At 49.1% G+C, this 15,751-nt stretch overlaps 1 protein-coding gene across 1 annotated transcript; it reads left to right on the forward strand.

Annotated features, from left to right (window-relative positions):
• The first annotated feature begins 369 nt into the window (after positions 1–369).
• On the forward strand, positions 370–11,791 carry LOC147099961 (transmembrane emp24 domain-containing protein 3-like). Its single transcript, XM_085968496.1, has 3 exons — positions 370–1,274; positions 7,853–8,101; positions 9,354–11,791. The coding sequence occupies exons 1-3, from the start codon at positions 1,131–1,133 to the stop codon at positions 9,588–9,590; spliced, it is 630 nt and encodes a 209-aa protein (XP_085824622.1). The 5' UTR covers positions 370–1,130; the 3' UTR covers positions 9,591–11,791.
• The last annotated feature ends 3,960 nt before the right edge of the window (positions 11,792–15,751 follow it).

The raw sequence follows: 15,751 nt of genomic DNA on the forward strand, positions 1-15,751 counted from the left end.
TTGCACCCCCCCGCCCGCCACTGTGGTTTTACAGGCTCATTCTGAGCTAATGGGGCAATAATGAGATCACTTCAAACAGAATGTCCAGAAGCAAGGGGTTGCACAGGACAGAATGATTAGGCAAGAGGAAAAGAAGTTGTGGCTGCAAAAGGAACTAATGGTTCTCAGGCTCTCCATTACACACCTGGCCTCTACTGGAACGAATATACCACATTTGAATTTAATCTTAGCACAACAAATCTTCTCAGATCACTTCACACCATCAATTACTTTCTGAAGCGCAGCAACTATTGTTATGTACATAGGATTACATAGAATATACAGCACAGAAACAGGCCATTCGGCCCAACCAGTCCATGCCGGTGTTTATGCTCCACTCGAGCCTCCTCCCGTCTTTCCTCATCTAACTCTAGCAGCATAATCCTCGATTCCCTTCTCCCTCAGATGCTTATACAAAAGCAAAATACTGCGGATGCTGGAAATCTGAAATAAAAACAGAAAATGCTGGAATTACTCAGCGGGTCAGGCATGCTTTTGCGGAGACAGAAACGGAGTTAACGTTTCAGGTCGATGACCCTTCGAACGGAGAATGGGCCGAAGTGGATGGCCCTTATAATGAGCTAGCACCGGCTGGATGGGCCGAATGGCTAAGGTGCTAGGAGTCTATGTTCTTGTTTCCCATGCTGGAGGGAAAAGCTAAGAGGGAATTGTATCCTGGGGAAAAAAACAGGATACTAACTTATTTAATTGGATTTTTAAAAAACAGGATACTAACTTGTTTAATTGAATTTTGTGCTGTAGAAATCCTGATAGTATTGCAATTTTTAAAAAATTCTTGCAACTCTCTCCCCCTTTTTTCCTTAAACGCACAGTTCCCGGAAGGAGCAATCCTTGCTGCCACGTCAGGTTTAGCCCGACCCCAGACACCGAGGTTGGGAGGCGGGGCTGAAACAGACATGTGAATGCGAGACGATTATTTTTCTAAAAACAAGCTGCATGCAAGGAGGAAGCGGCTTCTCTGCACCGGCTCAGACAGGCAGGCAGTGCAATCTGCATATTGTTGCTCGTCTGGTTTTTAAGCCTGCTCTTGCATCAATACCCCCGGCTCTGCATCACATTTCGCTGCAACCATGATCATGTTCTTCGCGTTTCTGATGCTCCTGCCTTTGGCATACGCCACTTTAAGTGAACTCACATTCGAACTGCCGGATAAAGAGGTTCAGTGTTTCTTCGAGGAGATCGAGAAGGACGTTCAGTACACGCTGGTTTTCCAGGTAAGGTGCAAACCAGGCTGGTCTCTTGTAGAAAAGAAATTGGATTAGATGTACCTGCTGGCTGATTGCTGCATCCATATGGCAGCAATCCCAATGGACAGGTGCAGGCTGGGCTAGACAGCAAGTTACTCTTTCATAACTTATTTTTACTGCAAAGCTTTTTTTTGGGGGGGGGGCGATTTTGCACCAACAACAGCGCAAGGTGGGCGGTATAACTGCAGTCGGACTGGGCGCAGTTGGTCGCGCTCTCTCCTGCGAGATGGAAGGTGGTGGGTTTAAGCCCCACTGTAGGGTAACCTGGTATCGGAGGGTAGTGTCCCTCCGATGAGATGTTAAGACTGAGATGTCTACTGATGTAGCTGGATTGTTAAAGATCAGGAGGGGCTATTTAAAGAGCAAAGGGGTTCTCCTGGTGCACTCTTTTTCTCTTCTTAGGCAGTCCTTCGCAACCGAGGATGACTTGCTTCCACACTAAAAATGAGTTCTCGGGTGACGGATGAGTCCAATGCGGGACCTACAGTCTCTGTCACAGGTGGGGCAGATGGTGGTTGAAGGGGCGGATGGGTGGGGTGCTTGGGTTGACATGCACTCCTTGCGCTTGGCTTCCGCTTGCTCCTAGCGAAGAGACTCGAGGTGTTCGGCGCCTTCCCAGATGCTTCTCCTCCACTTTGAGCGGTCTTGGGCCAGGGATTCCCAGGTGTTGGAGGGAATGTTGCACTTTTTCAAGGAGGCTTTGAGGGTGTCCTTGAAGCATTTCCTCTGGCCACCTGGGGCTCTCTTGCCGTGCCGGAGCTCCGAGTAGAGCGCTTGTTTTGGGAGTCTCGTATCGGGTATGCGGACGATGTGGCCCGTCCATCAGAGCTGAACGAGCGTGGTCAAAGCTTCGATGCTGGGGATGTTGGCCTGAGCAATAACATTGACGTGTTCAGCAAAAAATTCGCGATCTAAAGAACAGATGGTGGGTGGAGAACGCGCAGGAGATCCAGCAGCTAGCCGACAACCATGATATGCGTGGATTCTTTAGCGCAGTCAAGACCACCTACGACCCAAGGTCCTACCCCACTGCGGGCCAAGAACGGAGAGGCACTCATCAAGGCCAGAGAGGCAGTCAGTGCCCGCTGGTAGGAGCACTTCAAAGATCTCCTTAACCGAGGCTCTGTCTTTGGCGCGAGTGTCCTCAACTCCATCCCGCAGCATGCTACCCCGCCACCGTCTCAGCGCAACCCCAGCCCGGCATGAGGTTGAAAAGGCCATCTGACAACTGAAGAACAACAAGGCCTCAGGAGCAGATGGAATCCCCGCCGAGGCGCTAAAACATGGCGGAGAAGCATTATTGGCGTGAATACATGAACTCATTTCTCTTATCTGGAAGGAGGAAAGCATGCCAGGGATCTCAGAGACGCCGTAATTGTGACCATCTTCAAGAAAGGCAACAAGTCCGATTGCGGTAATTACAGATGAGTCTCCCTGCTGTCTGCCACAGGGAAAGTCATCGCAAGAATCCTCCTCAATCGCCTTCTCTCAGTGGCTGAAGAGCTCCTCCCAGAGTATCAATGCAGATTCCGTCCACTAAGGGGCACAATGGACATGATCCTGGTGCACTGGCCAAACATCGCTGTTTGTGGGATCTTGCTATGTGCATAATGGTTGCCTTGTTTGCCTACAAAACAACAGTCAATGCATTTCAGGGTAATGTATTGTATGTGAAGTGTTTTGGGTTAATGTAGGCCTTTTTTTAACAGCCAACATGTATTCTGCATTTTCTTTTCTTGAGCACACTGTGAAGTGGGGGTGGTATCAACCCTCTTTCATCTTGCTCACTCACCCATCATCCCTGTGCTCGTTGATCATCCCTGTGCTCGCTGACCTACCTTGGCTCCCGGTTAGGCGATGCCTCGATTTTAAAATTCTCATTCTTGTTTTCAGCTGTGGCTCAGTGAATCAGAAGGTCGTGGGTTCAAGTCCCCACTCCAGGGACTTGAGCACGAAAATCCAGGCTGACACACTCAGTGCAGTGCTGAGGGAGTGCTGCACTGTCGGAGCTGCCATCTTTTAGATGAGATGTTAAACCGAGACCCCGTCTGCTCTCTCAGGTGGACGTAAAAGATCTTGTGGCACTATTTTGAAGAAGAGCAGGGGAGTTCTCCCCGGTGTCCTGGGGCCAATATTTATCCCTCAATCAACATCACTAAAACAGATTATCTGGTCATTATCATATTTCTGTTTGTGGGAGCTTGCTATGCGCAAATTGGCTGCCGCGTTTCCCACAATACAACAGTGACTACACTTCAAAAGTACTTCATTGGCTGTAAAGCGCTTTGGGACGTCCGGTGGTCGTGAAAGGCGCTATAGAAATGCAAGTCTGTCTTTCTTTCAATCCCTCCATAGCCTTGCCGCTCCCTATCGCTGTAACCTCCTCCAGCCCTACAACCAGCGTTCCCTATGCCCCGCGCAGCCCAGGACTGGCTTTTCCAATGTGAAACTTTACGCCTGCGTGAAACTTTGGGCCGCGCACTCCCCAAAAAATTAGGGGGAACATTGCCTACAACCCTCCGAGATCTCTGTGCTCCTCCAATTCTGGCCTCTTGCGCATCCCCGATCTTCACCGCTCCACCATTGGTGGCCGTGCCGTCAGATGCCTGGGCCCCGAGCTCTGGAATTCCCTCCTTAAACCTCTCTACCTCTCTCTCTCCTTTTTAAGACTCTCCTTAAAACCTACCCCTTTCCTGTCCTAATATCTCCTGATGTGTCTCGGTGTCAAATTTAGTTTGATAATCGCTCCTGTGAAGCACCTTGGGACGTTTTACTATGTTAAAGGTGCTGTATAAATGCAGGTGGTTGTTGTTGTTGTTGCTCTGTTTGCAGTATAACTACAAATGGTATTTTGAAACATGTCTGCCATTCTGTTGAACCACTCGGGGGAGGTTCTGGAGAGTGTCTGGCTTCCATTAGCGCGGTGCCCCAGAGATAATTGGCCTTTGAGAGAGGTGGAGGGGAGGGGAAGACTAGGGGGATGCAGTATAACAGCGGAGAAGCACTGACTGGATGGTGAACTTTGAACCTGACGGCCTGATGTCGGTACGGAGAGCCCGGCACAGAGCTCTGCTTTGCCTATTGAAAGGGTGGTCCAAATGGCCAGTTCTGTTGTCCCTGGGTCAATGCACTGTAGGATGGATCACATTGAGTCAATATATTCTGATGCAGTGGGATACACTTGTGTGATGCTATTAATTCACCCGCTCAAATTTGTCCAGTTGCTCCCAGTGACAGACCTATCGCCACCAGCCAGCCTCAGCTGAAAATTCACACACACACACACACACACAAAGGACAACATCTAGACTTGTACCACTGGGATGCTTTTCACTGCTCAAGGACGCAGTGTGAAAATCTCACACGCACGCCATCACACCTCACTGAAATCCTAGTGTCAACACTGGGCCAGTGTAAGCCTGCACTGGCAGCTCCACACAATGGTTCTGGCATCACACCAGCAATATAGCAATGATTTGTCGGTGCCAATCAGTACCTGCTCCCTGGGAATTCTACCCAACGCAGTGAAGCTTTTCCAGGATTCAGTGCACAGCCTCTATTGGGAAGAGGAAGGACTGATGTTTAGGGGGCGTAATGTACAATGCCTGCACTGCCTGCTGAGTTGGCCAGTTCCCCGGCCAAGCTGTATTACAGGTCTGTTCCTAAACTAGATTCATCCCAATTTCAGAACTAGGCCCTTGCATTAATCATTTTTTTTAAAAATCCACCCCCCCCCCCCGGCCTCTCGTGAAGGCACTGACTCATATTGAGGTAAGGTTCCACAGGTGCTGGCTGTCCTTCGATAGCTAATCTAATGGCCAGTCTTCATGTGTTAGGCTATTCCTCCATGGGGGCATCACAGCAAATTGGATAGTTCTTGCAGAGAGCCGGCACAGGCATGATGGGCTGAATGGCCTCCTTCTGTGCTGTAAGATTGTATGATTCTATGATTTAGATTCCTGATGAACCTCCAGTGACTCCTGCTGGAATATATTGCTGTTAGGTGAGAGCTAAGCTGTGTTGTGGTACTTGGGGCTGGGGTTTCATTCCCATTTGCCTTCTCATTGCCCCTGGTTAGGTGTGTGCTATTGTGGGAGGAATCTTGTCTAGGCCAGGACTCACTGCAGTTTTTCCAGAGTTCAAACTTCAGTCACTCCAATTGGCATGTGTGCCATTAATACTTTTCTGTAAGTTCGTGAAATGTGGGGGAACTGGCTGGTGTAATGGATTAGACTCTGGCCTTTCATCGCATGGCTGCAATGGTTCTATGTGAAATAAACTTGGCCAGTCCCAATCCAAATTATATGGGGCTTGGAGCTAGAGCACAAAACCGTTCCTAGATCAGCATTAATTGGCAATCTTATGTAGGGAGACTCCAAGATGGTTGGTGTGGGACATTGGAAAATGTCAACATCTGTGCAATGGGGAATACTTCATTGTTGGGAAAGCGTGGCGAGTTTTAAGTCTGCACTTAACCTGTGCTGCACGTGGGAGTATATGAGGGGGCAGTGTAGAGGGAGGTTTATTCTCCATCTGCTCCATCTCGCCTACAAATGCTTGATGAGCACAAAATTTGCACAAAAACAGTAATTAAAAATAATAAATGAAACACGACAGTTTGCACATCACTTGAGCTGGAAGGGAACTGCGGAGAATGAGAGGATAGATGATTGAGAGAGATCAGGAGATGCACACAGCAGATCTGTTGCTATGCCAGGGCCAAGTCTGATCAGAAGGGTCAGATGGTGGTTGTTTTTGTTGGTGGTGTAAAAGAAACAAATATTTCCATTCAACGCCATTGGCGGGTTCGAGGAACTGATTCCAAAATATACTTTATAAAAACCACTCCAGAGAAACCCTTGGTTCAAGAGGAATGCCGTGGGCCAGCAAGAAGGAAGTGCGAATTCTCCATTGGTCTAGCACACCATTCCAAGTGTCTGTCTGCCATCACCAGGCTGATGGCAGGAATGACGTATGAGGAGAGATTGTGTCGATTGGGCTTATACTCACTGGAGTTTAGAAGATTGAGAGGGGATCTCATCGAAACCTATAAATTCTGTCAGGTCTGGACAGATTAGATGCAGGAAGGATGTTCCTGATGGCCGGGGAGTCCAGAACCAGGGGTCATAGTCTAAGGATAAGGGGTAAGCCATTTAGGACTGAAATGAGGAGGAATTTCTTCACCCAGAGAGTGGTGAACCTGTGGAATTCTCTGCCACAGAGGGCGGTGGAGGCCAATTCATTAAATATATTCAAGAAGGAGTTGGATATATTTCTTGAGGCTAAAGGGATCAAGGGATATGGGGAAAAGGCAGGGACAGGGTACTGAATTTGGATGATCAGCCATGATCACATTGAATGGCGGAGCAGGGCCGAATGGCCTACTCCTGCTCCTATCTTCTATGTTTCTATGTCGATTCAAATAATTAACCAATAGGTGGTATTCCTGACAAGTTTCAAAAGTTACAAATTTTCTTTTCGTAAGTTTTTTTTCATGATCAAATGCAAAACTTTAAAGTGTTGGAGAAGGGTCAGCATCAAGCAGTTCTGGATCAGAGACCGCACGGTTGATATACTGTGTAATTCTCCCTCTAGCCTGCCCCCATCAAGCACCCCCCCCAGGCCAGATACAGTCCTGTTAGAACTTCCTCTACTTTGACCCAACAATGTGCCTCAACCACAACCTCGGAACAGACCGTTACCAAAGTTGAAGAGAGTAATAAAGAAAAGAAAGAAGATGTGGTCAAGGTTGGTGGCACCATGCTGGCACAACTTGCACGGGAAGGATGACCAGTTCCTCTTCAACCGTACCCCAAGATGAGTCTCTGGCTTCAGAAAAGGAAAGAAAAGAATAGGGGGAGTGAGGAAATGCATGCCCTAAACTCCAGACCGTAACCTGTAGGAACATACGAACAGGAGTAGGCCATTCAGCCCCCTTGAGCATGTTCCACCATTTAATTAGATCATGGCGACCTGTATCTTAACTCCCTTTACCCAGCTAGGCTCCAAATCCCTTAATACCCTTCCCTAACAGATTTTATCAATCTCCGTTTTGATATTTTCAATTGACCCCCAGCCTCAACGGCTTTTTGGGGGAGAGAGTTCCAGATTTCCGATACCCTTTGTGTAAAGGGGTGTTTCCTGACATCACTCCTGAACGGCCTGGCTCTAATTTTAAGGTTATGCCTCCTTGTTCCGGACTCCCTCCCCCACCACCGCACCACCAGGGGAAATAGTTTCTTTCTATCTACCCTATCAAATCCTTTACTTATCTTAAACACCTCAATTAGTAGTTTGGGCAGACCCACAGTTGGGCAGACATTGCAAACTGAGAGTAGGAGCAGAGTTTGAGCAGGTCACCAATGCTACTCATCCCTCGGGAGTGTTGGTGCCTGATTATGTGTAGACTTGTCCCGCCCCCCACCCAACATAAATACAAGGGCAGGCTGTACCCCCCTTTATTCTGGATTCCCTTAGGATGTGGCTTGGTGTCGGATCAGCATTTAATCAAGTTGATAAAAGTTGAATATTCTTGTTCTCAACAGGTGGTTGCAGGCGGTCACTACGATGTGGATTGTTTCATCGAAGATCCCATAAGACGAATGGTCTACAGAAAGCACAAGATCCGCTACGACACCTTTGTAGGGAAGGCGGAGTTCCCCGGTGTCTACAAGTTCTGCTTCGGCAACCAGTTCTCCACTTTCACTCACAAGAAGATTTACTTCCACCTCCAGGCTGGCGAAGAGCTCCCAATTCTCCCCAATGTCGGGGACAAGGCTTCTGCTCTCACGCAGGTTAGTTGGTCTCGACAGGCCTGTGGAAATTTGGCTGCTTGCCCTAACAGGGCCTATGGAAGGGTACGGCTTTGAAGCAGTGCTCCATGTATTTCTGTTAATGGAGAACCCTAGTTGAAGGCCCAAGTGCAGCACACTGCCGAGGTTGAAAAGACACGAGGAGCGATTGGGTGACGCCAGGCTTAGGTTCTAGGAGGACAAAAGGAGGCCGAGAGTTCTGTGTGTTTGGCTGAGCAATGGCACGTCTCTTGCATTGGCCATTTCTTTTTTATTCATTCACAGGATGTGGGCATCGCTGGCAATGCCAGCATTTAATGCCCTTTGGTACTTCTGAGTGGCTGGCTCGGCCATTTCAGAGGGCAGTTAAGAGTCAACCACATTGGCGTGGGTCGGGAGTCACATATAGGCCAGACTGGGTAAGTACAGTAGGTTTAATTACCTAAAGGACATTAGTGAACCAGATGGGTTCACTACAACAATCCGGTAGTTTCATGGTCACCATTATTGAGACTAGCTTTTTATTCCAGATTTATTTAATTAACTGAATTTAAATTCCCAGCTAGCCGTGGTGGGATTTAAACTCATGTCTCCGGATCATTAGTACAGGCCGCTAGATTATTAGTCCAGTAACATTTATTAGTCCAGCAACACCGCTATGCTATCATACCCGTAATCGGATGAGATTCCTAGTATCATAGAATCTTAACATTACAGAAGGAGGCCATTTGGCCCATTGTGCCTCTTTGAAAGCGCTCTCCAATTAGTCCCACACCCCTGCTCTTTCCACACAGACTCGCAAAATTTTTCCTTTTCAAGTATGTATATCCCATTTCCCTTTTGAAAGTTACTATTGAATCTGCTTCCTCCGTCCCTTTCAGGCAGCGCATTGCTGATCACGACAACTCGCTGTGTAAAACAAAATTCTCCTCATTCTCCCCCCCCCCCCCCCCCCCCCGGTCCTTTTGTGCATAAGTCACACGGGGCAGTTTAACTGCCTGTCCACCCACTCAGCCGGTTTCTGCCGAGATGCAGGGTGAGTAAATTCTACCAGGTGCCGGACTTGCGGGTAACAATTACAGCAACCATGCTGAGCCCTGCAAGATTATCTCTGGCAGAATGGAGAGTAAGAGTGCTGATGTTTGAAGATCCATCATAACTGCTTGTGTAAGTGTAGGAACCTTCTCCATTTATGTAGCCATTGATGGTCTTGGCGGTTGGAATTCATCGGGATCCTTCTTGCTTCCCTCTTCAGCTGGAATCCTCCTGTGCCTCCGTCCACTATGCAATGAAGACCGTGGTCAACTTGCAGTCACGCCAACGTGTACGGGCGATGATTGACCGTCTGCACGCAGAAACCGTCAGCACCCACGTTATCTACTGGGCGGCGAGCGAGAGCATCATGCTTTTCCTGGTTACTGTTGGCCAGGTGATCATCCTGAAGAGATTCTTTACTGAAAAAAAGGCCAACGTGAGTGCGGTCAGCACCTAATGCCCGTCGGCCGCCGCAACCTAGCCACTCGCAATCACCCGTGTGCGCCGTGTGACCGCTGTGTAGGTATTACGTGACAATCAACGTGCAGTGATCAAAGGGGAGATATAGTCGGTGAAGTTGGCCTCCAGTTAACTATGTTGCAGAGGGAGAGATGCCTGTACCCGTGTCTCGCAGTCACCACTTCTTACGATGGGTAAAGCCTTTCACATCCTGGGGGCACCTCAAGGCATCCTCACAACCAATAAAAGAATGAAAGAACTTGCATTTATATAGCGCCTTGCACGACCTCCGGGCGTCCCAAAAAAACGGCACCCAATTTGTGCACAGCAAGTTTCCACAAAATGGCAGATGAGATGAATGACCAGGTAATCTGTGTTTGGTGGTGTTGGTTAAGGGAGGAAATCATGTCTCACGCTGGAGGTTGGCCGTTGCCCAGGGAACCGCAGACCAAAACTTCGACGTTAGGTGTCCAGGACACACAATACTTTGAACAACCAATTAGAGACAACTCTGACCTCTGATGGTTCCACCCTTTAGTCCATCTTCACACACTGAAATTCTTGGCCTCACTATCTCCTCTGGCCTCAAGTGGAACTCCCACATCTCCTCAATCATGAAAGCTTCCTCCAAGAAGTTTTGTTTCCTCTTTTCCCCTCAACAGTTCTAGTCTGTTAATTAAATCCAAGTACATCCCACACTTGAATGGTGCTCTCATATCCGGCACCTCTTGCACTCCTGGATAGGAAACAAGGAAAAGCTTATCCTCTGATAGGCAATTCCAACTGCCACCTCGAGATTCCACCAACCTCTATCTCTCCATTGCATCTTCATTTGCCTCTTGATATAATCAAAATAATTAGCATCAGGTTTCCTTTACAATCTCCTTTCTTGTTCCTTCTAAGCTTCGAATGCACTGTCCTACACAGTTCTTCCTCACTTTATCCTCATCCTGTTGAGATCAAGACTTCTCACACTTTCTCCTACTCACAAGGACCTCAGAACTGTGGCACTCCCAGCCTCACTGAGACTGCCCTTCCCCATACAGTCGACAAACCCCAAGTTTCTAATCCTTACTTCCTATTTTACGTTCCCTTCTGCCCTATTCCTTTCAAGTTCAGAGGTGTCCGGTACTTTGGGCCTCAGCTCTTCACGTGGGTTAGGAACAAGAGGAGGCCATTCAGCCCCTCGAGCCTGTTTGCCATTCAATTACATCAGGGCTGATCCTCGTTTTTAAAAATCCTTAAGAAAGGGTTCCATTCGACCTGGCAAATTCATGGGCACTCATCCCAACCCACTCATTCTCCAAAGAGAGAGGAGCTATGCCAGGTTAGACCACCCCTCCCCATTTTGTGCAGAACCTCCTGATGCAACATCACGAAACTCTGTGCGAGTGACCTCACGGAACTCTGTGCGAGTGACCTCACGGAACTCTGTGCGAGTGACCTCACGAAACTGTGCTAGTGACCTCACGAAACTCTGTGCGAGTGACCTCACGAAACTCTGCTAGTGACCTCACGAAACTCTGTGCTAGTGACCTCACGAAACTCTGCTAGTAACCTCACGAAACTCTGTGCTAGTGACCTCACGAAACTCTGTGCTAGCGACCTCCCGAAACTCTGTGCGAGTGACGTCACGAAACTCTGTGCGAGTGACCTCACGAAACTCTATGCTAGTGACCTTACGAAACTCTGTGCGAGTGACCTCATGGAACTCTGTGCGAGTGACCTCACGAAACTCTGTGCAAGTGACCTCACGAAAGGGACTGAAGGTGAGGACTCGGCCAACATGTCCTCCATTTGTGATATTGCATTGTGGGGGTTGTGGCACGTTCCACGCAAAATATTCTGCTCCAAGCTTACCTCTATAGCCAGCAGTATTGAACATAAAGTTAATTAAAAATGGATGACTGGTGCCGACAGGCAAGAGTACAGGCATCTCCCCCGCTAGCCGTTGGGACAATGTATTTCCCCTTTCAAAGAATACTGCTGACTGGAGGCTCAGGCTCCACTAATTGGGGTCTGCTGCTGATATAACAAGTCCGGTGTGCCCCCAATGAGTTTGTGTTCCTCTTTGCAACTGAATATTTTCCCTCGTACTCCAGGTGTAGATTGTGTCTACCATAGCACTGCCGTTAAGCTGCAGTATCTGACTCACCCATAAAAGAAAAACAAAAGACACGCATTTATTTAATGCCTTTGGTGATCTCAGGACGCCCCAAAGCTTCACAGTCAATGACGCGCATGCAGTTACTGTTGTAGTATAGAAACGCAGCAGCCAATTTGCAAGGTCCCACAAACAGCAATGTGACAATGACCAGATCATCTGTTTTTAGGTGTTTGCTGAGGGGGTAAATATTGGCCAGGACACCGGGGAGAACTCCCCTTGCTCTTCTTCGAATTATGGGATCATTTACGCACACCTGAGAGAGCAGACTGGACCTCGGTTTAACATCTTACTAGAAAGACGGCACCTCCGACAGTGCGGCACTCCCTCAGTACTGTATTCCTCACTAACAGAGCAGGAAGGCTCCGGGTTGGTTCTCTGGTCTGTTACCGGACCTCAACTGAAATGACGCTGGGGGGGCGCTATAACTGGTCTTCGCACCAATGGGCTAAGGAAGGGGGAAAAACATCAACCAAGGTTGCTGCTCCTAATTGTACTCCCCACCCACTCCCCCGCTTATCCTGGAAAGCTTGCGTTTGAATGTGCATTGGATGAGGAAGGAAGTGGAATGAGAACACAGCATGAGTCCCAGCAAAACTATTAGTTCGCGCCTTCTGGTGAGGGAGAAAGTTGGAAGAGGCTAAAAGCTAACATAGCCGCACAGTGGCAAGCATCACACTCCAAGCCATGCCTAGTTGTTGTGGTGGAAGCCAAGTAATGGCTTCACTCCTCCCAGCCCAGCTCTGACTGCTCCAAGAGCCGGGGGGGGGGAGGAGACCACGAGCCACGGGCCAACAAACACTCTGGACCACAGCGATTTGGGCAGCTGAGCTGTAATGTTGTCACCGGCACATTCTACAGGCGGGGTGACCGAGGGGATCGTTGCTCAGCTCCCAACGGGAAGACGGAGCTCGGGTGCAGAAATCAGACCTCTTCCATTTTAAAAGGTTTTAAAAAAAAAATTAAAACACTAATTTCAGGCAGGCTGACCTGTTCTCTCGGGTAATGGTACTTTAAAACAGGAGACAACACATGGGACTTGCAGACACAGAACAGCAAGGCTCGTCCAGATATCAGCACATTTTGTTCTAGCGCTGAGGAGCTGGGCTCAGGCCAGCTGGGCGAGGTGGCTAAGGGGGCAGTGACTGGTCTCTCCTGGCACTGACCCAAGACGGTGGGTTCCCTAGAAAAGGGACCCCACGATTATTCAGCCGAAGCAGAGTCTCACTTTATACCGCGCACGTTTGAATACTATCCGTGGCATGAATAGTTACAGATAGAATCAACTCTCCCAGTAATCTTCTGCTGAGACAGCAGGTGGCCGAGAACCAGGAACCAGCCAGTGCTGGCTGCCAACTGGCTGCTGGAATTTGTGGCAAAGTAGCCCAAGTTATTTTGCCCACAGATTTCCCTTGGCCACCGCCCCCCCCCCCCCTCCAGTTGGCAGACAGCACTGGCTGGTTCCTGGTTCTCAACCACCTGCTGTCTCAGCAGAAGAGTACTGGGAGAGTTCATTCTACGTGTAACTATCACGCCACGGATAGTCGTCTTCTTAGGCGGTCTCTCGGAGCCGAGGATGACTTGCTTCCACATTAAAAATGAGTTCTCAGGTGACTGATGAGTCCAATGCGGGACCTACAGTCTCTGTCACAGGTGGGGCAGACGGTGGTTGACGGGACGGGTGGGTGGGCGGGGTGCTGTCAAGAGAGCTCGAGGTGGGCAGAGGAAACGCTTCAAGGATACCCTCAAAGCCTCCTTGAAAAAGTGTAACATCCCCACCGACACCTGGGAATCCCTGGCCCAAGACCGCACAAAGTGGAGGAGAAGCATCCGGGAAGGCGCCGAACACCTCGAGTCTCTTCGCCGGGAGCAAGCGGAAGCCAAGCACAAGTCAACCCAAACCACGGATAGTATTCAAACATGTGCGGTATAAAGTGAGACTGCTGCCCCAGTAGGCACAGCTAGGGTCTGCAGGCTCAGCGTGGCGAGTGCATTACCTGCAAACAGAATCTCTCAATGGCGAAGGGGATTTTCAAGACGACGTTTGCGGAGCGTTGATACATCGCTAGGAACTCCGCAGAACCTCTCTGCTTAAAAACGCCCACCCTCAAAACAAAATAAAAGCTAAACCAGCACCGCTTCTCCCCCCTCCCCTTCAATGGGTTAGAGGGTAAGTGCACTGTCCAGTGTATCGGAGCCATATAGACCAGCAACAGTCCTTCTCTGGTTCAACCACCATACCACTCCCTAATCTGTGCTGAGATAGTAGCTGTGGTCCTACATTAGACCCCCGCCCCAGTGCCTCTGGGCTAGGGGATGGGAAACCCCTGCTGGGAAGAACCCGAGTGTGTGGGCATCGGGCAAGGACGGGACCCAGGCTCCGCTCCAGTTTTGTACGTGGTTAAATTCTTCACCGACAATAAGTGATTGAGGTACCGAGGGGTGTGGGGGGGGGGGGGATGTGTCCCTGAAACTGTACCCCAGCAGGAGTTGGCACCTTCAGGAGTTGGGGGGCGGGGTGGGTGGGTAGGGGACATCAGGGGCAAAATCCTTCTGTAAGGAAAGGACCCGTGAAAACATTTTCTACTTCTTGTAAAGTATATAACTTTATTCAAGGGCTGTGCAGTCAGAGTGTGTTGTTTGATTACAACAGGGAATTTGATTCTGTCAAATCACTACACTTTAATTGATTCTTATTTATGTTGATCCACCACACGGAATAAAAATAAAATTGATTGATTGATTCCGGTTCAAGTTTAATTTTCACTTTGATACAAATGGGGAATGCTCCGGGATTGAGCGCCGGGATCGACCCACTGCGCCACCTAGTAAAGGAAAAGAAAACCGAGGCAAGAGGCAGCGCTCCTCTGAAAGAAAGTATGTATGAATGGACCGAACGCGTCGCACACGCGGCCTCCCTGATGGTTCGGCTGGTGAGTGGTTCAGGTGGGATCACAAAGCCGGGACCTGGCTTCGACCCCCCCGCCCCCCCCAGCCTGTGCTGCTAGTTGGGTTCACGCTGGGAAACCAGCATATTCTGACTCGATTCTGATGTGCCTCCCCTCCTAACCCTCCACCCCAAGTCAAAAAAATCTTGCCAACAACACCATCTTAAAGAGAGATCTTGCATTTATGTAGAGCCTTAGCATCCTCAGGACACCCCAAAGCATCTTTACTACCAAGCAATTCATTTTTTTTGTTGAAGTGCAGTCACTGTTGTTATGTAGGTGGACGCGGCAGCTATTTTCGCACACCGTAATTAAGATAAATGAGCAAAATAACAACAGAAGACGCTGGAAAAACTCAGCAGGCCAGGCAACATCCGTGGAGAGAGAAATAGAGTCAATGTTTCGGGTCGAAACCCTTCGTCAGAACTGAGAGAAAAGGCAGGAAATGAAACAGATTAAAAGGCAGTTTGGGGGCTGGGAAATGGGGGAGGGGCTGAAAGAAGAGACATTAAGAGATATTCAAGGTGAGATGAGATGGTAATAGGACAGGTAAAGAAACAAACAATGGCTCTAGATGAAGTGTGAAATGCTAAATGAGCGGTTTGTTTTGGTGGTGTTGGTTCAGGGTGGAATCTGAGCGCTCCTATCTGAAAGATGGGTCGTGTGAGCAGTCAATAATGGAGAATGGCAGTCACAGCACCTTGGCCGATGGGGACACGCACAATTTCAGGCCCACTTGTTCAGATTCCATTCACTCCTTCGAAAAGGAAAGGAATGACTTGCGTTTATTTTTTGTGCCTCTCATGTCCCGAAGCGGTCACTGTTACTCTGTGGGCAGATGCAGCAGCCAATTTGCACGCAGCCAGGTCACCCACAAGCAGCGGTGGGATAACCAGCCAGCCTATCCCGTCTTATTTGAAGGTGAAGTTGAGGAGCCCCGGGGTTGGGGTGGCGGGTGGGCACTGACACTATTCGAGCTCTGTTTAATCCGGGGCTGCAGTCACGGTCCAGACAAGAACAGTAATGTACTGCGGTCTCTGGGTGAAC

Source organism: Somniosus microcephalus, chromosome 27 (assembly GCF_052327205.1).
Source record: "Somniosus microcephalus isolate GS21.2 chromosome 27, FLI_Smic_1.0, whole genome shotgun sequence".
NCBI classification, from domain to species: domain Eukaryota; kingdom Metazoa; phylum Chordata; class Chondrichthyes; order Squaliformes; family Somniosidae; genus Somniosus; species Somniosus microcephalus.